This window comes from Colobus angolensis, unplaced genomic scaffold, assembly GCF_000951035.1.
Source record: "Colobus angolensis palliatus isolate OR3802 unplaced genomic scaffold, Cang.pa_1.0 Scaffold7, whole genome shotgun sequence".
Classification (NCBI taxonomy): domain Eukaryota; kingdom Metazoa; phylum Chordata; class Mammalia; order Primates; family Cercopithecidae; genus Colobus; species Colobus angolensis.
Window position 1 is genome coordinate 13,321,858 of NW_012120709.1, and position 26,178 is coordinate 13,348,035.

General features: G+C 36.0%; 1 protein-coding gene across 1 annotated transcript in view; it reads right to left on the reverse strand.

The window, feature by feature from the left end:
- The window catches only part of GUCY1A2 (guanylate cyclase 1, soluble, alpha 2), a gene marked incomplete at its 5' end in the record, with an annotated part of 327,669 nt that overhangs the window by 241,475 nt on the left and 60,016 nt on the right, over positions 1 to 26,178 (reverse strand). The window contains one exon of the mRNA XM_011927025.1: positions 10,358 to 11,076. Within this exon, the coding sequence (XP_011782415.1) occupies positions 10,358 to 11,076 (719 nt within the window). The remainder of the gene's footprint in view (positions 1 to 10,357; positions 11,077 to 26,178) is intronic.

A 26,178-nucleotide genomic window follows, 5' to 3' on the forward strand; every position in this document is an offset into this window, starting at 1 on the left:
CCACTATGTACTAAGCTTTGAAAGAAGAAGAATTGCTAAATAGAGTCAAAGCTTTTCTAAATCTCTCTATTCCACCAATTCATTACTTTTTAAGGTTAAACCATATCTGCTATGAAAATAAAATAGAATCAGTCTTTTTTTTTTCACAACAGCATAAAATGTTTTTAATATGGATACTATCCCTCTTCCTGAAACTAGCATTACAAAAACAGCATGATCATATTATTTACCTTTAAAGTTTGGGTTCCCTTTATGATTTTTCAATAAAATATCCCTGAGTGGCTGTCATTCATTTTCTTTATGAACTCTCAAGTATTATATAGCCCATTATTTCACTAGGCAACTCCCTCCATTTTCAATGTCTCCAGTTGTTGGAAAGTTCCTCTTGATTCTTAACCAAATCTACTTTCTTGTAACATCTATTCTTTGACTCTGGTTTTGCCTTCTGAAACTAAATAAACTTTATCTCATTTTTATATAACTATTAAAATATTTGAAAGCAGTTTTCACTTCTTTCTTATGAACATTTTCATGCAAGACACTTAAAACAGTGCCAGAAATGTTAAGATACATAGATACAGATAAATAATGAGAGACAGATATGCCTTTTAAATATTAAGCAATATTTTGGCATTTTTCTCTAAGAATAAATGATATTAAAATTTAACAAAAGAGGTAGGGCTTAGTCAAAACTAAGGATTAAAAATGAGAAAAACAACTAAGGGAATGTTAAATATGTCTTCAGTGATAAAACTGAAACAAGTAGTAAACATATTTGTGGAAGTCAGAAGAATGTGGTAATCTGTACAAGGAAATGGGAGCAAACAAGAGAGGCCCACTGACTATGAGGTTGGCAATGAAAACAAGCTTCAAAAAGTTAACTTGCTCAAGGTTACCTAGCTAGTAAATAACAGTCTGAGGTTGGGAAGTCCTGCTACAGAGACTGTATTCTTTTTTTTGAGACAGAGTCTCGCTCTGTCGCCCAGGCTGGAGCGCAATGGCACGATCTCGGCTCACTGCAACCTCTGCCTCCCGGGTTCAAGCCATTCTACAAAGACTGTATTCTTAATCATACACAATACTGTCTGTTAACACTGCTTTTTTCTGTGCTTGCTCAAAGATGATGCCCTATCAAAGCAAATGTAAAACTGGTTGTTTCTATCAGAATTATAATTAGAAACTACCATAAAACCCACTTGCAAAAAGAAAGATGCTGTAGCTTAAGTCATGATTCAAAAGTTGCCATAGAAAATAATAGTAAGTTGTTCTCTGAGTTCTGGAACTCAATTATACCAAATCTCAAAATCCTTGAAAAGTAAAACTATAACAAAATAATAAGAAAAGAAACCTAGTGTGCTATGTGGCCATGCCTTTGATATCTTTTTTCCTGTTTTGAATGTACTTCAGGGCCCGGCACAGTGATGCACACCTGTAATCCCAGCACTTTGGGAGGCCAAGGCAGGCAGATCATGAGGTCAGGAGTTCGAGACCAGCATATAGCCACACAGAATATATCCAGAGGAAAAACTATTACTTCCACCTAAGATATCAATAGAAAAGATAAAGTCAAGGGCAATTGCAGGAGATACTGGAATATGTAAACAGTGTTGGCTGGTAAAGCCCAGACTTACATTTCTATGAATGAAACTTTCTGAACAGAAGTTTCTTCATGAATATTTTTAAAGGACAGTAAATTGAAGATTATATGAGACAACTGCATAGGAAGTATCATTTAAAGACCGTATCATATCTAGAATGTATATTTTTAATACAATTTTTAATAGGAGAGCAAGCAACAATTAAGTATGGACAAAATATTTGCCTACACATTTAACTAAAGAAATTACACCAATGACTAAAAACTATAAGAAAAGATGTTTACCATCTTTAGTCACCAGGAAAGTATAAATTAAAACCCAAGACACCACTTTGCAGTCATTAGGAAGGCTATGATGAAAAAGACTGACAATACTAGGTGTGCGTTAGGACGTAAAAAAAGCTGAACCTTCTTACACTGCCGGTCAAATGGGAAATGGCATAAGCTCTTTGAAAAACAGTTCAGCAACTTCTTTAAAAATTAAATATATACTTACTATTGATGCAACAACTCTTGCAAATCAGTTCAAGAGAAATGGGAACATATATACACAAACTCTTGTATGTGAATGTTCATTACAACATTATTCATGATAGCCAAAATCTGGAAGTAATCCAATGTCCATCAACTGGTGAATGGATAAACAAACTGTAGTGTATCTATGCAACAGAATACTGCTCATCAGGAAAAATTAACAAACTGCTGATGCATACTACAATACAGATAACCTCAAAAACATGACGTCAAACCAAAAGAAAAAGAAAGGTAACTAATTGTATGATCACATTTGTAAGAAATGAGTAGAAGAAGCAAATCTATAGAGATGAAAGTAGGCCAGTGGTTGACTGCGGTTGGAGGTAGGAGCAGGAATTAGCTGCAAATGGGTACAGAAAACTTTGAAGGTTGATAAAGTTTTCTAAAACCACGTTGTTGTCATAGGTGCACTATTATATACACTTACTAAAAATTATTGCAATGTATACTTACCAAAAATGTATATAAGAACAAAGAGGAAACTATCAAAAATGAAGAGGTAGACAAGACATTGTAAACATGTATTTTTTTCCCACTGAGACTTAAAGCTACTGGCTAAAACAAAATGATTCTAACTGAAAAACAAAAGGAACGGTTAAAGGAAGATTCTGTATGATTTTTAACTAAAGGGATTGATTTTTCTCCCTCAGAACCTACAAACCTTTAATAGAACTAAATAAAATCTGATCTCCAATAGGAGGTACCTCCTGTAATGCTCTGGGCTACAATCTTTCTTGTTAACAAAAATTAAATATGGCAAAATAAGCACTTTAAGCCTATAGATGACTATTGGGATTACAAAATTCATCATGTAATCATGTACAGTGTCCTCTGACTATACACAATAAAGTAACTATACAGGAACCCAAATGCCATTAAGTCTCCTTGTGTAGTTCATAAAAAAAAACAGCAATTTTAACATTATACTAATTTTTAAAAACCCAGAACCAGCATGAACATCACTAATATCTGCACCAAAGTATCATATATGAGCCTTGTCACTCATAGTTTCGAAGAGTCAATATCATTAAAATGGCCATACTGCCCAAAGTAATCTACAGATTCAATGCTATTCCCATCAAGATACCATCACTATTTTTCACACAACTGGAAAAAACTATTCTAAAGTTCGTATGGAACCAAAAAAAGAGTCCGAATAACCAAAGGAATCCTAAGCAAAAAGAACAAAGCCACAGGCATCACATTACCTGACTTCAAACTATACTACAAGGCTACAATAACCAAAATAGCATGGTATTATTACAGAAACAGACACATAAACCAGTGGAACAGAACAGAAAACCCAGAAAAAAAGCTACACACTTGCAGCCATCTGATCTTCAACAAAGTTGACAAAAATAAGCAATAGGGAAAGGACTCCCCATTCAATAAATGGTGCTGGGATAGCTGGCTAGCTGTATGCAGGATAATGATATGGGACCCCTACCATTTACCATATACAAAAATGAACTCAAGATGGATTAAAGATTTAAACGTAAGACCTCAAAAAGTAAGAATCCTAGAAGAAAACCTAGGAAACACCATTCTGGACACTGGCCTTGGGAAATAATTTGTTACTAAGTCCCCAAAGCAACTGCAACAAAACAAAAATTGACAAGTGAGACCTAATTAAACTAAAGAGCTTCTGCACAGCAAAAGAAATGAACAGAGTAAACAACCTAAAAAATAGGAGAAAATATTCATAAACTATGCATCTAACAAAAGTCTAATAACCAAAATCTACAAGGAACTTAAGCAAGCAAAAAAACCACCATTAAAAAATAGGCAAAATACATGAACAGACATTTCTCAAAATAAAGCATAAAAGCAGCCACCAAATATATATTAAAAAATACTCAACATCACTAAATGTCAGAAAAATGCAAATCAAAACCACAATGAGATACCACCTCACACCAGGCAGAATGGCTATTATTAAAAAGTCAAATACAACAGATGCTGGCAAGGCTGTGGAGAAAAGGGAACACTTACACATTGTTGGTGGGAATATAAATTAGTTCAGCCTTTGTGAGAAACAGTTTGGAGATTTCTCAAAGAACTTAAAAAGAGCTACCATTCGACCTAGCCAAAACCAAAATATTTTCTTTTGGTTATATATCCAAAAGAAAATAATTCATTCTACTAAAAAGACACTGTACTCATATGATTATTGCAGCACTATTCACAATAGCAAAGACATGGAATCAACCCAGGTGCCCATCAGTGGTGGATTGGATAAAGACAATGTAGTACATATTTATCATGGAATACTATGCAACCATTAAAAGGACGCATAGCTGGATGCAGCTATGCAGCCATAAAAAATGATGCAGCCTGAGGCCACTATTCTAAGCAAACAAACACAGGAACGAAAATCCAAATACCACATGTTAAAAGTGGGAGCTAAACATTGGTACTCAAGGACATAAAAATGGCAACAATAGACACTGAAGATTACTGGATGGCAAAGCGGGGACAAGGGTTGAAAAACTATCGGGCACTATGCTCAGGACCTGGGTGAGGGGATCGGTCAAAGCCCAAACCTCAGCATCATGCAATATACCCAGGTAACAACCCCATACATGTACCCACTGAATCTAGATGAAATTCAAATTATTAAAAAATAATAAATTACATTAAAAGAAAAAAAGGGCAATGATCAGGGAGCAGTTCTAGAGAAAGGTAAGTAACCCACAAATTAAAAATAAAGATGTCATTCATACTTACAAGAACAGAGTGAACTCCAGATAATTCTGAACGAAGCCATGTCTCCGCTCTGCTAATGTATAGAGAAAGCTCTAAGGTCAAGTTGTTCATCACTAAAACTACAGTTCAATATTTGAAATTCTCTAATAAAATATTATTATCTCAACAAAGAAGAAATGCTCACACTTCCTCAAATTAAATTAAGGTTGAAGTCAAATAATGTATTCTTGACAGCAAGATGAAACTTGTCTTTCAACAGTTTCATGATGGTATAGTAAGATTAATAAATATATTTTAAAATTTTTCAGTCATCACCTCAGAAAAAGATGGGCAACTGTCCAGAAAAGATAAGAGTATTCTGAAAACTGATTTGGCCACAGAAAACCAGACATTTCCTACTTTATTCTTTGAAAATTGTTTCCCAGCGTTTGATTGTAGCTTCTAATTAATAAGACAAATGAGAGCATATTTCTGGGAATTAAAAAAGAAATGTGTTTTTGTTATGCTTTTCCTCAGTTCCAACCCTGAGAACAAAAGTGAAGATGAATAACAATGCTATTGCTCTGTCGCAGGGATGATGTATTTCAAATGCTGGGTTCCTTCCAAGGTGTTATTAAAGTTCTCTCAAGCGTTGCTACTAAAAAAAATGTCAAAAGAACTCATGTTATTTATTGTTTCTCAAAATCCATTGCTGCTTCAGGTTGTGCCTAAGTTAACACATCCATTTTATTTTGGAAGTCACTGCACAATGCTCTGATAAATGAACATAAAAGACATTAGTAGATACAAGTAATGAAAACTCGATTCCAAACCTTTGTGAATCTGACAAAGAGACCAGAGATTTTAAAACAATGATAGTATGTAAATAAAATGCAGATCCAAACAGAGCTCCTATAGAATGTGTGACAAGTGGTCTTCTAGTCTTTATTAAGGAGACAAGCAGCAGGGTCCAAGGCATATTTTAGGAAGATGTTAGGTGAGCTCAATATTTCTCTAAAATTATCAAACCTACTGATGCCTGGTGCTTTCGTCTATAACACAGTAAGTGAATAAGGGAATAAATAGGGAGAATGTTATAGGTGGAAAAGAACACAAACAATAATAGCAGTAGAAGTAATAATGAACATCTATGCAGTGCTTAACCCTGGGGTCAAAGATGCTAAGAATTTTACATGGATTATGTCATTTAATCCTCCCAAATAACTTTCTGAGATAGGCAGCCTAAACTGTCAGAGAATTATTTTAACTAATTCTTGATGACAAGATGAGCCCTTCGTGGTAGATAAATCAGATTCTCCGCACCTCTCTTTTAAAACGCATCTGAATTCATTGAAACAGAGAGATGAAAGAAAGCTTCATGGCCAGGTGTGGTGGCTTACACCTGTGACCCCAGCACTTTGATAGGAAAAGGCGGGTGGATCACCTGAGGTCAGGAGTTTGAAACCAGTCTGGCCAACATGGTGAAACCCAGTCTCTACTAAAAATACAAAATTAGCTGGGTGTGGTAGTGCAACCCTGTAGTCTCAGCTACTCAGGAGACTGAGACAGGAGAATCGCTTGAACTGGGGAGGTGGAGGTTGCAGCAAGCTGAGATCGCACCACTGCACTCCAGCCTGGATGAGACACAGCAAGACTCCATCTCCAAAAATAAAAATTTTTTTTAAAAAATTAGAAAAAAAGAAAAAAACCTTCATGATCAATTGATCTCATATATATGTATATATGTTAAGTATGATTTGTAAAGGAGTAAAAATATTAATTTGTCTAGGTTCATTAATTTCCAGTGTATAAAACTGAGGTTCAAACATTAAAAAGATTTACTAAGATCATAGTTGTCAGAGACACCTCTCTCCCAGTCTGTTGATACTTTCACCACACATCATGACCTTACCTGGCAGAGAAGGAAGCCATGTGCTATTACTCTCATTTCTAACAACACTATTCACTCAAACAAGATTCACTCTATACAAAGAATCTTTGTAATCTATATGAGTGGGTTATGTTTACATGGACTAACTACTAACCTGCAAACTGCTCATTAAGCTGCAAAAAAAAAAATTCATCTCAAATTTACCACAATGTCTTATAATTCAAAAGATCTATGCAATACATTTCCAAATTATCAGAACAATATTTGATATAAATGGGGTAAAAGAGATCCACAACACAAATTAACATGGATTAATTCAGTCTTTATACTGAATCTACTGGGTTTTTTTAAAATAACCAATTCATTCATACTTAATGTTTGACATCTGATAATAAAAGATGATGAAAGGAAGTTGAGTTTAGGGAAACATGAAAACACAGGAATACTATAAGTGGGGGGGGGGGAGGAAAATAGAGAGGCAGAGAGAAGAATATGTGAGGCATGGATGATGACTTAGAGAAAATGTAGAGGAAACCAAGTGATGGAATCAAAACTTGGTCAAGCCATTGGAAGTCTAACCTCAAGACTGTTGAAGCCTGCCACTGATAACTGCGCCAGATGCCCCTCAGTGACATCCTTGCTTCTGATGACCAACCCTTGCATCTTTACAGCTCATTACAGTAAGATAAAGATGTAAATACTTTGGAGGCTAGGACAATGGCTTTCCATTCATTTCCATCTCACTAAATCATTCGTGAGCCTTTTCTACCTCTAGTCATACAATTAACCTGTGACTGATAACAGACAATGAGAAAGATTATGGTTTATCAAAAGCATTGCAGTTCAATCTGCAAATGATTAGCTGTCATACAGCTACATGATTAGCTCTTGATTTTTTTTATGGCAGACATAGTGGTTCATTGGTATTAAATGCACAGACAAAACAGTTAAATTATAAGAGCCCTCAATGTTAGAATAAGGAATAAATATAAATTATTTTAAAATAGCATTTTCTTATAAAAGCCAACTAAAAAATTAGAGACTTCAGACATCACAGAGGTACACATTAACAAGAACAGCTATTATGGGAAAAATAATGAAGACAAAGTCAAATTTATCAACAAAAACACAATTTTTACATATTATTTTTCTTCTTTCCATGTTTTAATAAACTGTAAATGTGAAATTTGATGACATACTAATTTTAAAATGTTATTCATCTAGGTAAGACTGTATGTGACAACTTTACTGACTATAGTATCAATATGAGGCAGCTGTAGCCTCCCAAATGTCCCATTCTGGCAAACTCAGGTGAGTAAGCAGAAATAAATATAAGGATGAGTAGATTTCTATCCTTATTTTAACTAAAAATCCTGCCTATTACTTTATTTTTAAGCTTCCACTAACATGTTTAAATGATAATTGCATCTCCTCAATGAGCACAGTGCCTTATTATTGGAATTGGCAGGGGGCCTTGACATTTGAGTCATCATTTCATTATGTCTATTTCTTACCCTGGTATACAAATTAAATAGAAATAGAAGCCAAATGAAATATAAGGGGAAAAAACCTGAAGCAGTAATTTTAAAATGAATTAATTTTTCCCAAATCAATAAAATATATAAAGCAACAACACTGGTAATAATATATTCTAGTTCAGACATATTTACAAAAATACCAACATCAATTCTAAAGGCCAAAAATGCTTCAAATTCTCGTAGCCAAATATTGTACTTCTGTAAAACAGAACTGAGAGTTTTGATATTCTCTAAATTAGAGAGAATAACTCCTTTTAAAGCAACTACAAATGTGAACAAAAATACACATTTAACAAGTTTCTTCCATTCTAAAGGGCTTCAAAATGAGTAGCAATTATTAAGCATACATATAATATACATATGTGACAATTTGTATTTAAAACATCATATGATCAAATAATACTAATTCATTCAGACTAAAATATCCAAATGTGCCAAACTGGAATCCAGGTCTATCCTTATTTTCAAATCACTGAACTTGCATGATAAAAACATTATTAATTTCCTAAACCACCTGATTTAGTCATATTGAATAAATGTGCATCTTTCTATCATTCTCAAATTTTTTTTTTTTTTTGAGACAGAGTCTCACCCTTGTCGCCCAGGCTGGAGTGCAGTAGCACGATCTTGGCTCACTGCAGCCTCTGCCTCCTGGGCTCAAGTGATTCTCCTGCCTCAGCCTCCTAAGTAGCTGGGATTACAGGTACCCATGACCACACCCAGTTCATTTTTTTGTGTGTTTTTAGTAGAGATGGGGTTTCATCATGTTGGCCAGGCTGGTCTCAAACTCCTGACCTCAGGTGATCCACCCACTTCGGCCTCCCAAAGTGCTGGGATTACAGGTATGAGCCACCGCACCCAGCCATCCTTCCCGAATTTTTTAAAAAAACTTTCCATTGAACTTCAAAATTATAAAAATCATCAATCATGAAACTAATGCTGTATAAAATCCTCAAAAACATGTTAAGTGCTGCTTTCAGAGGGCTATTTCCTCATTTATTTATTATTACTCTAGAATATGTATAAATTATTTTCACTGAGTCTTTAATTACTTCCACAACTCTTCTTTCCTTTAGCCCAGAGCAACCTGTCATTTCTAATAGCTAATAGCTTCCCCCAAATGCTTGGAAACAGGCTGAATAGCCTAAAAGAACTTTATTTACCCTGGTACAAATGTTGAAAAGACACTCTACTGGAAACTGAATGACCGTACAAATTTCTGTCCTGGAAATTAATGTGATTTTTTCCCTTTAATCACTGAAAGTATATTACTAAATGTAAGAAGTCATGGTTTATTTTTCTTTACATTTTATTATCTATTTTAATGTTGACTTTTTAAAATATTAAAAAAGGTAAAATATTAAAAAGGTAAAACCTGAGGGACAAAATGCTCATTTAAACCCAAATAGTTTAAGATTTATTTCTGTTGTCTTTTCATCAATTATTTATAATTTATAATCCAGATTTCCCAAAAGGATTCAAAGAAATCCACAAAAAATTTCCTAGTCTTCACTTTATTCTCTCAACTAGTGATCATGTTCTAAAGCAATGAATCTCTATTTTAATACTAAAATTTAAATAGAAAAGAAGTCTTGAGACAGTCAATCCTCCACTTATGGGGAATACAGTATTCTGCATATTAAGACAAAAATAGGATGTAAACCAGATGTTCCTAGATCATGAAATTTAGAAAAGAACATATTCAAAGTGAAGGTAGCTTTTAGCATATATATTTAAAGATATTGCAATCACGCCCCACAATGTTGAAATGCTATATTTCTTACAATTTGACTAGAGTCAGTGGAAATATTCATGAGTTTATATTATCAGGTTTTTAGTGAGTTCTATCATTTTTGTAATTGCTATAGCTAGTATTAATAAATGTCTTCTTTTTATATGCTGAAATAAATTAATGGAGGAGGCAGACACTATGCAAAATGGCTGGGAATTGGGCCAAATCTTTTTACATACATCCAGGGACCAGTAATCTTCTAAATGGCACTTTGAGCTCTCTTGCCTAAATAATTACAAGTACAGCCACCATATAATTTACTGAAATAATTATCCACTCTTCTGGTTCCCATCTCCCATCTCAAGTCCATAACCACTTACCTTGTCTTTATTTTCAGAGCCAGAAGCCTCAGGCTTGGTTCTAATCACAAACGGGGTAGACAGTCGCAGTAGGACCCTTTCAAAGGTGGCATTAACCTTTGGAGATACAATCTCGAAGCAGTCCTCAAACTTGAGCACTTTGTGAGTGTCACATCGAAGCTGCTTCCTTAGACCTTCCCCCAGCTGAAGGACTGACATGCTGGGGTCAAACATCAAGTGGAAAGGGAAGGCTCTGCAGAAGGTGTTGATGCTAATTCTGAGGTCCGCAGGAACTTGGGAGGTTCCCTGTGGAAGGTTCTTCGTGATATTAGTATTTTCACATTCTTTGATAAGGAAAGTAAGACAGCTACAATTGCCTGGGTTTGAAACATCAGAGCATAGCTTCTCATTTGCAACCTGTTCCACTTCCACGTCTACCCGATAGATCTTCTTTCCTGCAGCCTTAATCATCCCCAGCATTGCAAACCCCACAATATGGTGAGGGTGGAAGTAGTGGAGCATGAGAGTGCCTTCAGGAAGCTCTTTGCATAGGAAAGATGGTGACTCTAGAGTGGCCTGTTTTCCAAAAGAAGTTCTAATGTGTTCCAACAAAGCATCAAAGCCGTTAAAAAAGTCCTGCAAAGTGCCACCTACAGCTCGAAGGACTCTCTCATTCTCATGAAAGCATATATTAAAGAACTCTTCACCAAATCTTTCTTGAATTTCCTCAAACTTCAAACCTAGAGGTAAATGGGAAGCAAATGTTAGTGAAGTCTAATATAAATAATTGAATTTATAGCTTTTTAAGTGCTCATCAAAAGAGTAACTACTGAGTGAAGTAACAAAGGTTATTTTTCTTGGATCCACAAATTTTCACATAGGTTAATTCACTCATCTTGAATCAGAGAAAATAAATATCAGTTCATCTTCGGGATGCTTCTAAAATGTTAATGAACATGAACCTTTCTGTTTGTTTTTAAATAGACTACATATTTTTAGACCAGTTTTAGATTCACAGCAAAATTGAGCAGAAGGCACAGTTATTTCCCATATCTCTCTGCCCCCACACACGCACAGCCTGCCCCATTATCACATCCCCCACCAGTGTGGTACATTTATTACAATCTGTGAACCTACATGACACATTATTATCATCCAAAGTCCATGGTTTACATTAGGGTTCACTCTTAATATTGCATATTCTGTGGGCTTAAACAAATGTATAATGATATGTATACACTTATCATATCACCTAGAGCATTTCACTGCCCTAAAAGTCCTGTTTATCCCTTCCTTCCCCCTAACTCTCAGAGCATTAGCTTTTTAAATGTTGCTAATCTAGCTGTTCACCTTTCAATAGCCTTGCAGTAGTTATCACAGATAATATATTTTTCTTTTTCTTAATGATTTCCCCATTCTTCATAGAATATCCAAGTTGCCTACATATTATGTCCATATACCATCCATATTATCATCTTACTTCTTATCAAAATGCATGTATTAAGTGGAAAATATAAACCAGAGAGGAAATCTATGGTACATGAGCGGGAAGAGGCATCAAGCTATCTGGTGGAAACAAAAGGCTTACATTAGCATTCTCAGGGAAAGACATGCAGGTCAGCTAGACCCCAGGGAAAATGAGACAAAACAAGAAAATAATAATGTCAGAACTGTGGAATGATTTGCATTCTTTCACCCACAAAAGTGAGGGCAGCCAAGAATGGAGTAGGAATCTGATGAGAGAAAATTAAAGGTTACTATTAAGTTCTCTCCATATATAATCACTCCCTGATGCCCTGGCAAAAGGAGTTCCACCTTATAGTGCTGGATATTATAATGAAAAACAAGTAAGTGTGCACAATGTATTCCATAGTAAAAAGAAGCAGAATCACATGTGATCACAAGATCCCTGCTGGAGGATGATCTGAGGAAAAATGAGGGAATTTATGTGCCAAGGAGGACTATAACACATATAAAAGATTTTGGCCTTCATATTAAAGACAGCTTCTACCTAAAGTCACTCTATTGCTTCTCCTTTGACATTGGTTGAAATCAATACATGTAGTTTACATATTCATATTTTCTTACCCCATCTACTTCATCTCATTTGGAAGTCCTGCAAATCAGGCAGGACTGGGAAAAAGAAGGTCACTTTGCTAGCGCCCCATTAGAGTGCAGAGCAATCTAGGCTGTCTACAGCTTAGTTGCTTTCCTACCTTTATCATTCCCTGAGTGTTCCTCCCAGCCAGAAGTGAGGCAAATGAACAGAGTGAATAATATTATTTTTAAAATAGTCAAAGCACATCTAATATTCTTTAAGAGCTTACTATAGAGTCTAAAATTTGTGGTAGCCAAGAAGTCAGTTTGACAAAGAACTTCTTAAAATCAATGTGATAGGAAAATAAGTAGAAAACCTAAGTGAGAAAGAGTCCCTTTATTAATAAGCATTTCATATGCAGTTTGGTTTCATGGATTGGATGCTCAAAACTTGTGAGAAAGTCACCTATTAAGATAAAAATATCACCACTCATCTCACATTGCCAGGTTACAAGACTGCTCTTCAACATATGTTGCATTCACTAACAATAATGTCAGCCAGAATTGATAATACCAGTACTTATCTGTCCAGTTCTCTAGTGTAAAAGAGAAAACAAGATAGATAATATTCACTGCCATTAGGCTCCTGTTCTGACTGCTTTGTTGAAACTGCTTTCATAAATACTTAAACCAATATATACTGTTTTGTCCTTATCTTACTTAACCTTGTTTGCTGTTTTTCCTTTAATTTGACACTATTAATCATCCCTTCCTCCTAAAACTCTCACCTCTTTTGGCTTATCAAACCATACTCTCCTGGTCTGATTACTCTGTCTTAACATTAATTCTCACTGCCTTCACTAAAACTTCTTTCTATGCCAAATCCTTACATCACCATCACTATGTTTTAACTAGAAAACTCTAACATACAAGTTAAATTTATATACGCATTCAATGACAGTCCTTTGTTGCTATGAAATCTTCCAGTTATGAAATTCTTATTAAAAACTAAATACAGAATAAAAATTCCAATAAACTGACCATATATGCTGAACTACAATATTCCATATGCCACTGAAAATATTCCATGGATTGCTTCTAAACTTTGAAGAATTGTATCTTCAAAAGACTTCGGGTCCACATTCATTGAAGAGAAAAAGAGAAGTTTTTCTAACTTGCATTTCTCATAACATTGAAAAGGCCCTCACAGTTATGGTGCACACAAATGTAAAGACAATACAGTGTAAGCTTATGTTCTCTGTCTAATGCCAGGATCCCGAAGAATCATCCAGAAAATAACAACTAGGTAAGTTCACCATAGGCAACAAACTACTCTTTGAGCAGTTCTATATAAACCCGTAATATTCAGTTAACGAATAAAGATTTTTATTCCCAGAACTGTTAAACTGCACAAGATCAGAAAGGAAGAAAAAAACTATTAGATTTGAAAACATTAAAACTAAGAAAAGATTACTTCAACTTTTACAAATATGCTACAAGTCAACAGCCAAGACTTTCATTTTAAACCTTAATCTCAAAATTCAGAAAGCACAGACAAAGTAATTCAATTCAGACAACTGATGCAATTCTGACTCCCAAGGTTCCACCTACGATTGACGCAAACTCCCTACTTACAGTAAATCACTTGAAACCTATAGACAATGCTCATCTCCTCACATCACAAGATTCTATGACAGCTTGACATCTGGGTCTATAAGAATACATTTCCTCGAGGGGCAAAATTCATAACAAAACTGCTCTTATTAATGGGTAAGTTAAGTTAGAATTTTTAACTACTGTAATTCACCTCTTTTAAAAAAGGTGAATAGCATAAATGCTGGCATCCTTTAGCTGTAAATGAAATAGAATCTGTTCCTTCACGACCCGATCCTGTTGTCTCTCATCTGCTTTCCCACCCCACCTCAGATGGCATTTCTTGAGGACGAGGATCTTGCCCTATTTATGTCTGCATATCTATCACTGGCATAACGCCTGACACCTGGAGAATAAGCATTGTTTCATACAAATTAAGCATTCAGCTAAGTATTTGTTTGGTGAATATTACTAACCTTTTAGGGTTGCACTTGTGCCACATCTAAGGATATGAAAACAAAAAGACATGTGATTTTCTCTCGTGGGCCCCTACAGAACATTAAATTACATTATGGTTGGGCTACAACAGGGGTACACAGGAGTCCCCATGGAGGTAGAGGAAAGAGAGTATCTGCCTCTTCTCAGGGAGACAATGTTTGAAGGGAGACTTGAATAAAAGAGCAGGTTAGGCCGGGCACAGTGGCTCATGCCTGTAAACCTAGCACTTGGGGAGGCTGAAGCAGGCTGATCGCTTGACCCCAGAAGTTGAAGACCCAACCTGGCCAACATGGTGAAATCCCGTATCTACAAAAAATACAACAATTAGCAGGGCACAGTGGTACAGGCCTGTAGACCATAGTCCCAGCTACCTGGAAGGGTAAGGTGGGAGGATCACTGGAGCCCAGGATGTTGAGGTCACAGTGAGCCGAGATCACGCCACTGCATTGAGCCTGAGCAGTGGAGGGAGACCCTGTCTCAAAAAAAAAAAAAAAAAAAGGCAGTTGGTGTTCCCAGCCTGGGCAACATGGCATAACCCTGTCTCTACTAAAAATACAAAAAAACAGCCAGGCATAGTGGTGCAGGCCTGCAGTCCCAGCTACTCTGGAGGCTGAGGTGGGAGAAACACCTGGGCCCAAGGAAGTCTAGGCTGCAGCGAGCTGTGACTGCACCACTGTACTCCAGCCTGAGTGACAGAGTGACACCCTGTACTGAGTGTAAATGTCAGGAAGCATTCACTGGGGAGCCAACTTTGGGAGGAGAAAGAGGATCATGAAAAATAACTAATTGGTACCAGGTTTAACATCTGAGTGATGAAATAATCTGAACACCAAACCCCACATGACACAAGGTTACCTATACAACAAACCTGCACATGCACCGCTGAATTTAAAATAATTTTTTTAAATCTGTGAATTTAAAAAAAATTAAATTTTTTTAAAAATTAAAAACATATATCAGATATAAATTTTAATAATGTGAAATATGGTATAATAAAAATGAAGCCAACCCCAATGTGAGTACTCTGAAACAAATTTTTTCACCTAATAACTACATCTAACAAGTGCAGTATCACAAAAGTACACTGCAAAACTATCAATGTTACTCCTTCCTTTCAAATCGCAAAGCACATGTCCGTGTCTTTCTTATAAAATAGCAGATAGTTCCTTGTAGTATTTGCTCCGTGATCCTTCTATTTTCCATAAACATATTTAGAGGAACAACCTCTAAAAACACTATAATGTAGAATGAGAAAAAAGAAACCAACGGAGGAAGAACTATAACTGAATGAATTACAGAGAGAATTTCCTCTGAATCATGGAAAACCCTAAATCTACAGATGGAAAAAGCATAAATTGCAACCAGGATTGATAAGAAACACACACACACACACACACACACACACACACACCCTAAGAATATCTGGTTGGATTCCTTGGAAAAAAAAAAAGATAAAGAAGATTTTTTAAGTTGCAAGAAAAAACAAGTAATTAAAAAAAATTTACTTTTCATCTGCAACAATGAAAGCTAAATGATGACAGAAAAATACAGGTGAGATACTGAGAGAACTGAAACCTAAAGGTTTATTACCCAGAAGAGTATCTGGGAAAGATTCATAGATTCCATCACTCAGTGAAACACCTTAGAAAATGAAAAAAAAAAAAAAAAAATTAATCAAACAACAAATCACTCAGAATGAAGGAGTAATCTGGTTAAGAGAAGAAGGAAAAGTAGACATATTAGTGAGCAATTAACCTTACAACACACACATAGACACACACTTTCTGAAGTATGTGTACATATACATCATATCCAGATGTGTTTACATATACAAATATCCACAGATTATATACATTTACATATATATATATTATGGATAATGACCTATTACCTGGACAGTTGTAATATGAACACTCATTTTAAATTACTGATACAGGCCAGGCGTGGTGGTTCTCGGCTGTAATCCTAGCACTTTGGGAAGTCGAGGTGGGCGGATCACCTGAGGTCAGGAGTTCAAGACCAGCCTGACCAACATGGAAAAACCCCGTCTCTACTAAAAATACAAAATTATCTGGGCGTGGTGGTGCATGCCTATAATCTCAGCTACTCAGGAAGGCTGACATAGGAGAATTGCTTGAACCCAGGAAGCAGAGGTTGCGGTGAGCCGAGATCACGCCACTGCACTCCAGCCTGGGCAACAAGAGTGAAACTCCATCTCAAAACAAACAAATAAACAAACAAACAAACTACTGATACACAGAAAAACTACCAAACTACCACAAGGTAAATTTTATTCATATTCTGAAACTAAATAATCGCAGCAAAACACAAGAGTTGGATGGTGAGGAAAGGGGAGAAGGTAGAGAAAAGAAAAGTAAATCTATTCTAAAAGTTTCTTCTTAATGGGATTTGAGGGGGTAGGAATAATATAATCTTAGAAAGAAAATAATTGATATTGTTTTAAAATAATACAAAACCCATGGGTCTAATTTTACTAAGAGAAAAAGGAAGATAATCAATACTGAAATGGGAAATTAGAGTAGAACTCTCCAAATACAAGATCAAATATTATACATATATATATATATACATGTCAAAATGATCAAAACAGCAAAAGACCAGAAACAAAAACAATGTAAAATAAATACGATAAATCAAGAAAATCATATACAACATGGATTAAGGTAAATGTAAGTGAATAAATCATCCCATTAAATGAGAAAACTCTCACTCCCTCTACAAGAATTGTACTTATAAAAGGTGATTAAAAAATAAAAGATTGAAAATTAATCAACAGGCAAAGAATTCAAAGAAACTGCAAGAAAAAAAGCAGAAATGAGGGGCAATATTAGTATCAAGAAGGTAGAATTAAGGGGAGAAATGATAAACAGAATAAAAAGAGACAAAGTAAAACAAAATCACAATTTACAGAGAAGACCTAAGAGACATAAACCAAGCAACACTGTAGCTAAATATATAAAGCAAAAACAATTAGGAATTAATTGCTAATGAGTATGGGGTTTCTTTTTGGAGTGATGAAAATGTCCTAAAATTGATTGTAGTGATGGTTGCAAAACTTTGTGAATATATTAACAACCATTGAATTGTACACTTCTGTTGGGTAAATTGTATGGTACATAAATCATATTTCAATAAAGCATTATATATTTTCAGAATTATTTATTTTCAAAATTAAAAATGAAAGAAGAGGCTGGGCACGGTGGCTCACACCTATAATCCCAGCACTTTGGCAGGCCAAGGCAGGTGGATAACGCAGTCAGGAATTCGAGACCAGCCTGGCCAAGATGGTGAAACCCCATCTCTACTAAAAGATACAAAAATTAGCTGGGCACAGTGGCAGGCACCCGTAATCCCAGCTACTCAGGAGGCTGAGGCAGGAGAATTGCTTGAAACCCGGAGCAGAGGTAGCAGTGAGCTGAGATCACGCCATTGCACTCTAGCCTGAGCAACAGAGCACAACTCCATCTCACAAAAACAAAAAAACAAAACAAAACAAAACAAAAAGAATGAAAGAAGAATTCTGTACAACTACAATGATAGTAGGAAACATTAATACATGTCTCTCAGTACCAAGGTATCTAATGAAAAAAATCAGCAAAATCAGAGAAATTAAATAAAATTATATACAACAGAACAATGAACATAGAAGAAAACCTTGATAAAAATAAAATTTTAGTGAAAACCTTCAATGTGTCCTTTTGAGAAACCAAAAGATCAAAAATAAAAAGCAAAATCAGAGAAATTAAATAAATGTTAATAAAAACTAATAAAAAGGCAGTCAGAAAAATAAAATTTAATGGCAAAAGAAACAAACTCAAAACATGTACATGTACATATGTAGTATATGTATGTAAAATACAAAAATTGCTCAAATACTTGACCACAAAAACCCCATAATATTTTAAGTAAAGATTTTGCAGATCACATTTTAATAACAATAAAAAATTAATAATAAATGGAAATAACAAAAAGGTGGCATATATATTTGAAAGTTAAGCAATACATTCTCTTAGATTACAGGGAAAGTCAAAATTGGAATTATAACTTTTAGAAATCAGTAAAAAGGAATCTACATCATACGCAATTCTGAGGTACAACAAAACCATACTCAAGGAAAATGTATGCCAGAAATGTTTTCACAACAAAAATTAATAAGTAAATAAAGAGCTTCTGGAGTAAGAAAACTGTAATGAGCTTAAGAGAAAAACCTACAGAGGAGGAATAGATAAAAGCTGAAATTCAGAAAGAAAATAACTAAATTGGAATAAGAATACATAGGCACATATTAAGATGAAATAGATAAATCAGAAAACAAACATGCAACTTTCTGTGAACAAATGTGTAAATGGAATGGAAATGGGTATCTGGCAAAGTATAAATGACCAAAGTTGACCCAAGAAGAAATAGGCAACCTGAGTTCTGGCTAGCAATTGGGAAAAAAACTAGATAACTGCAAAGTTTTTAAAATATTTTCAGGCAATAGAAAAAAATTAAAATCACTCAATTCTTTTTATTAATCCCATATAACTTTATGTCAAAACCTGATATAGTATACTAAGACCAATTTCTCTTATGAATATTTGCAAAAATAGTAGCAGATAGAATCTAGCAATTTATAAAAGAATAAATTGTCATGACCAAGTAGGATTTATATCAGAAATGAAACGGTAGTTTAGCAGTAGAAAATATATCAGCATAAATTATTACATTCATAAAAGTAAACAAAATAATATGATCATATCAGTAGATTTGGAAAATTCTGAGATTCAAGTCTTAATAAGCATTTTGAATAAAATAGGATATAAAGAAACTGTTCAAATATAATAAAAGTTATTTTCCAAAACCAGAAGCAGCTTATTGTAAATAGTGAAATACTAAAAGCATTTCAACTAAAATCAAAATTTTGACAAGTATGCTTGCAATCATCATTTTCAAGATTATCTTGGAGATTCCAGAAAATATTGTGAGATAATAAAAAGTAAACACATTGCAAAAAACCATAAAATTATACCTTTTTGCTGAAGTAAATCTGTGTATATGAGAAGTTTTAATATGCCACAGAACAGTATTTCAATTCAAAAGGAAAAGAATGGTTTACTTAATAAATGGCACTAGCCATCTGGAAAACAATAAAATTAAATCCCATCTCATGCCTCAAACAAAATCAAATTCCAGATCAATTAAAATCTTAAAATGCAAAAGATGAAGCAATAAATATTTTAGAAGATCTAGGGGACTGTATGTATGCCTTAACCCAAACATATAAAAATGATGTAAAAAGATATTTGATTTTGTATGATATAAAGCTAAAATTGTCAAAATAATTTAGAATATGATTTTATTTTAATAAAATTTTGAGTGTATGTGTGCTGTATGTTCATAATGCATCTCCCCCGACATTCTGCTAGTCTCTCTATCCTAACACTACTTTGTTTTAGACCACCATGATCAGTAGTCAAGAATTACACATTTTATCATATTGTTTCTCTGGAAAGCCCTCCAATGACTATTGCCTTCTGAATAAAGTCTAAAATCAGCAAGGCTTGGTCCAGCTTTTACTTACTGGCCCATCCTTCTCTCTCTCAATCCCCCATCTCACACTTTTACACCAGCCATTATGAACCACTTTGAGTTTCCTGAGCATGCTCAGCAATCTCTCTGTCATTTACAGGCTTCTGTACATGGCTGGTTTTGTGTTTTGTTTTGTTTTTTAACTAGGATTCTGTTCTCCTGCCTACCCCACTTAGCTAGTTCTCTGCTTCACTCATCTTGCATATCTTCACACCAAATTCCTTCAGAATGCTTTCCTTGACACTCCAAGACCGAGATAGATGTCTCTACTTTTTAGGCTTCCAAAGCACCTTGTGATTACCTCCAGCCTACTATTTCCCACACAATAGCTGCTAATGTGTCCAATCCCTCAACCAGACTTAACCTCTTGAAGAAGAAAATGGAAATGTCAACTAGGCAACCAAGAAACAGTAGATAGCTAGGGGAGGAAGGAAACCATTCCAGACTGAAAAAAACATATATGCTAAGGTCCAGAAAGAGAAACTATGGCATTTTAGAGAAACTAAATGAAGACCACTACAGTAACCCTAATCTTTGGTACCGTGCCTTGTCTGTGGTGAATCTATAAAAGAATAAACCAATGAATTAATGAAAACACAAATACATCTGGATGTGACTGATCATATGTCCGTGCATAATATATGTAGTAGATAAAAATTCATATGTGTGCATATGCGATTTTTCCATTGCTATATTTAGTACCCTTCAGTATTCACTGGCAGGCCTTTTAACACAAGCTTGGGCAAGTTATGCCAAATGACTAATTTAATAGGTGTGAATGTTTATTGTTTGACAAATTCTTGTTCCTTTGCCAACAAGGAGCCACAGGTGTTGAGTGCTAAGAAGTGGACAGGTTCAGGGAAGCACATGTCTAATCATGCAACCTTCTCAGGCCTCTGTGCTATGCCCACTATCAGATGCTGGCCACCTGGCAGGTGACAAAGGGCTCATCACATTCCCCAGCCTTCCTTCTCCAGCACCCTGGCATATGGCCAGAGAAGACACAAAGCCAGCAGCAGCCCAGCAGCAGTGAGGTGCAGAGTCAAAGAACGAGCAAACATGAGCTAATTACAAAGAGGAGCTGCCGGAGCACCTGCTTCAGCTCTGTGCCCACACCTGGCCCCTTCTGGAATGCAATCTGCCACACTGAAAATAGGACAGTGGCTCCCAGGCTTTGGAATCTCCCTGCAGATAAGTATTCTCATCATTTCTCACGCCTGTACTTTTTACCAGTCTCTTACCTGCTGGTGAAGAAGGTAAGGGAGGGGATTACTGTGCTATACATAGATTCTGGCTTTTGCTGATGATGACTGGCCCTGTTCAAATTGGAGGCCACAGGAGAGGCAGCAGGAGAGCATGATTTCCACGTGGATCGATCCTCAAAGGGCTTACTCAGAGCTGTTAATCAATGCCACTGCCTCGTTCATGGTCACATTTTTATTTCTTCTAAAAAAAAAAAATGGGATACATGTGCAGAATGTGCAGGTTTGTTACATAGGTATACGTGTGCCATGGTGGTTTGCTACACCTATTGACCCATCCTCTAAGTTCCTTGCCCTCACCCCTCACCCTCCAATAGGCCATGGTGTGTGTTGTTCCCCTCTCTGTGACCATGTGTTCTCAATGTTCAACTCCCACTTATGAATGAGAACATGCAGAGTTTGGTTTTCTGTTCCTGTGTTAGTTTGCTGAGAATGATGGCTTCCAGTTTCATCCACGTCCCTGCAAAGGCCATGATCTCACTCATTTTTATGGCTGCATTTTATTCCACGGTGTGTATGTACCACATTTTCTTTATCTTACAGTCTATCATTGATGGACATTTGGGTTGGTTCCATATCTTTCCTATTGTAAATAGTGCTGCACTAAACATACATGTACATGTGTCTTTATAGTAGAATGATTTATACTCCTGTAAGTATATACCCAATACTGGGATTGCTGGGTCAAATGGTATTTCTGGTTCTAGATCCTTGAGGAATCACCACACTGTCTTCCACAATGGTTGAACTAATTTACATTCCCACCAACAGTATAAAAGCATTCCAATTTCTCCACAGCCTCGCCAGCATCTACTATTTCCTGACTTTTTAATAATCACCATTATGACTGGCGTGAGATGGTATCTCATTGTGGTTTTCATTTGCATTTCTTTGATCAGTGATGTTGAACTTTTTTTCATAATTGTTGGCTACATAAATATCTTCTTTTGAGAAGTGTGTGTTCATATCCTTTGCCCACTTTATGATGGGGTTGTTTGGTTTTGTTTTTATAAATATGGTTAAGTTCCTCAAAAATTCTGGATATTAGACCTTTGTCAGAAAATTGCAAAAATTTTCTCCCATTCTGTAGGTTGCCTGTTCACTATGATGATAGCTCAGCAAATTAGATCCCATTTGTCAATTTTGGATTTTGTCGCAATTGCTTTTGGTGTTTTTGTCATGAAGTCTTTGCCCACGCCTATGTCCTGAATGGTACTGCCTAGGTTTTCTTCCAAGGTTTTTATGGTTTGGGATTTTACATTTAAGTCTTTAATCCATCTTGAGTTAATTTTTGAATAAGGTGTAAGAAAGGGATCTAGTTTTACTTTTCTGCATATGGCTAGCCAGTTTTCCCAGCACCATTTATTAAACAGGAGATTCTTTCCCCTTTTTGTCAGGTTTGTCAAAGATCAGATGGTTGTTGATGTGCGCTGTTATTTCTGAGGTCTCTGTACTGCTCCATTGGTCTATGTCTGTTTTGGTACCAGTACCGTGCTATTTTGGTTACTGTAGCCTTGTAGCATACCTTAAAGTCAGGTAGCATGAGGCCTCCAGCTTTGTTCCTTTTGCTTAGGATTGTCTTGGCTATACAGGGTATTCTTTGATTCTGTAAGAAATTTAAAATAATTTTTTCTAATTCTGTGAAGAATGTCAATGGTAGTTTGATGTGAAAAGCACTGAATCTATAAATTACTTTGGACAGTATGGCCATTTTCACAATATTGATTTTTCCTATCCATGAGGATGGAATGTTTTTCCATTTGTTTGTGTCTTCTCTTATTTCCTTGAGCAGTGGTTTGTAGTTATCCTTGAAGAGGTCCTTCATATCCCTTGCAAGTTGTATTCCTAGGTATTTTATTCTCTTTGAAGCAATTGTGAATGGGAGTTCATTCATGATTTGGCTCTCTACTTGCCTATTGTTGGTGTAAAGGAATGATTGTGATTTTTGCACACTAATTTTGCATCCTGAGACTTTGTTGAAATTGCTTATCAGTTCAAGAAGTTTTTGGGCTGAGATGATGAGGTTTTTTGTTTTTTGTTTTTGTTTTTTCTTTGAAATGGAGTCTTGCTCTATCGCCCAGGCTGGTGCACTCTCAGCTCACTGCAACCTCCAATTCCTGGGTTCAAGCAATTCTCCTGCCTCAGCCTCCCAAGATTCTGGGACTACAGGTGTGCATCACCACATCTGGCTAATTTTTTGTATTTTTAGGAGAGATGGGGTTTCACCATGTCGGCCAGGCTAGTCTCAAACTCCTGGCCTCAGGTGATCTGCCCAGCTTAGCCTCCCAAAGTGCTGGAATTTTAGGTATGAGCCACTGCACCCTGCCAGGGTTTTCTAAATATAAAATCATGTCATCTGCAAACAGACACAACTTGACTTTCTCTCTTCCTATTTGAATACTCTTTATTTCTTTCTCTTGCCTGATTGTCCTGGCCAGAACTTCTAATACTATGTTGAATAGGAGTGGTGAGAGAGGGCATCCTTGTCTTGTACCAATTTTCAAAAGGAATGCTTCTAGCTTTTGCCCATTCCATATGATATTGGCTGTGGGTTTGTCATAATCAGCTCTTATTTTGAGATATGTTCCATCAATACCTAGTTTATTTAGAGTTTAACATGAAGCAATGCTGAATTTTATCAAAGGCCTTTTCTGAATCTATTGAGATAACCATGTAGTTTTTGTCTTTGGTTCTGTTTATATGATGGATCACGTTTATGCATTTGCATACGCTGAACCAGCCTCACATCCCAGGGATGAAGCCCACTTGCTCGTGGTGGGTAAGTTTTTTGATGTGCTGCTGGATTCAGTTTGCTAGTATTTTACTGAGGATTTTCGCATCGGTGTTCATCAGGGATATTGGCCTGAAGTTTTCTTTTTTTGTTGTGTCTCTTCCCATTTTGTTGTCAGGCTGATGTTGGCCTCATAAAATGAGTTAGGGAGGAGTCCCTCCTTTTCAATTGTTTGGAATAGTTTCAGAAAGAATGGTACTAGCTCCTCTTTGTATTTCCGGTAGAATTCAACTGTGAATCCATCTGGCCCTTGCTTTTTTTGGTTGGTAGGCTATTAATTGCTGTCTCAATTTCAGAGCTTGTTACTGGTCTTTTCAGGGATTTGACTTCTTCCTGGTTTAGTACTGGTAGGGTGTCTGTGTCCAGGAACATATACATTTCTTCTAGATTTTCCAGTTGATTTGCATAGAGGTATTTATAGTATTCTCTGATAGTAGTTTGCATTTCCGTGGGGTCAGTGATTATCTCCTTTATCATTTTTTATCATGTCTATTTGATTCTTCTCTCCTTATTAGTCTAGCTATTGATCTATCTATTTTGTTAATTTTTTCAAAAAATCGACTCCTGCATTAATTTTTGGAGGTTTTTCATGTTTCTACCTCCTTCAATTCTTCTCTGATCTTAGTTATCTCTTGTCTACTGCTAGCTTTTGGATTAGTTTGTTCTTGCCTCTCTAGCTCTTTTAATTGTGATGTTAGGGTGTCAATTTGAGATCTTTCTAGCTTTCTGATGTGGGCATTTAGTGCTATAAATTTCCATCTTAACACTGTTTTAGCTATGTCCCAGAAATTTTGGTATGTTGTCTCTTTGTTGTCATTGGTTTCAAAAAACTTTTTGATTTCTGCCTTAATTTTGCTATTTACCTAGGAGTCATTCAGGAGCAAGTTGTTCAATTTCCATGAAACTGTGTCGTTCTGAGTGAGTTTCTTAATCCTGAGTTCTAATTTGATTGCACTGTGGTCCAAGAAACTGTTATGATTTCACTTATTTTGCATTTGCTGAGGAGTATTTTATTTCCAAATATGTGGTCAATTTTAGGGTAACTGCCATGTGGCACTGGAGAAGAATGTGTATTCTGTTGATCTGGGGTGGAGAGTTCTGTAGATGTCTACTAGGTCTACTTAAATATTTTTTATTTTTTTATTTTTTTTTTTGTAGAGACAGGGTTTCACCATGTTAGCCAGGATGGTCTCGATTGCCTGACCTCATGATCCACCTGCCTCAGCCTCCCAAAGTGCTGGGATTACAGGCATGAGACACCGCGCCTGGCCCTGAATATTCTTTTCAATTTTCTCTCTTGTTGATCTAATACTGACAGTAGGTGTTAAAGTCTCACACTACTATTGTGTGGGAGTCTAAGTCTCTTTTCAGGTCTCTAAGAACTAGTTTTATGAATCTGGGTGTTTCTTGTATTAGGTGCATATATATTTAGAATAGTTAGCTCTTCTTGTTGAATTCTTCTCCTTACCATTATATAATGCCTTTCTTTGTCTTTTTGTAATTTTTATTGGCTTAAAGTCTGTTTGGTCAGAGACTAGGATTGCAATCCCTGCTTTTTTGTTTTTTTCTTTCCATTTGCTTGGTAAATTTTCCTCCATCCCCTTACTTTGAGGCTGTGTGTGTCTTTGCACGTAAGATGGGGTCTCCTGAATACAGCACACAGATGCACAGATGGGTCTTGACTCCTTATCCAATCTGCCAGTCTTTGTCTTTTTTTTTTTTTTTTTTTTGAGACAGAGTTTTGCTCTTGTTGCCTAGGCTAGAGTGCAATGGCGTGATCTCGGCTCACCGCAACCTCTGCTTCCCAGGTTCAAGCAATTCTCCTGCCTCAGCCTCTCAAGTAGCTGGGATTACAGGCAGGCAACCAGCACACTCAGCTAATTTTGTATTTTTAGTAGAGATGGGGTTTCTCCATGTTGGTCAGGCTGGTCTTAAACTCCCAACCTCAGGTGATCCGCCCATCTTGGCCTCCCAAAGTGCTGGGATTACAGGTGTGAGCCATCACGCCTGGCCCAGTCTGTGTCTTTTAATTGGGGCATTTAGCCCATTTACATTACAGTATTGTTATA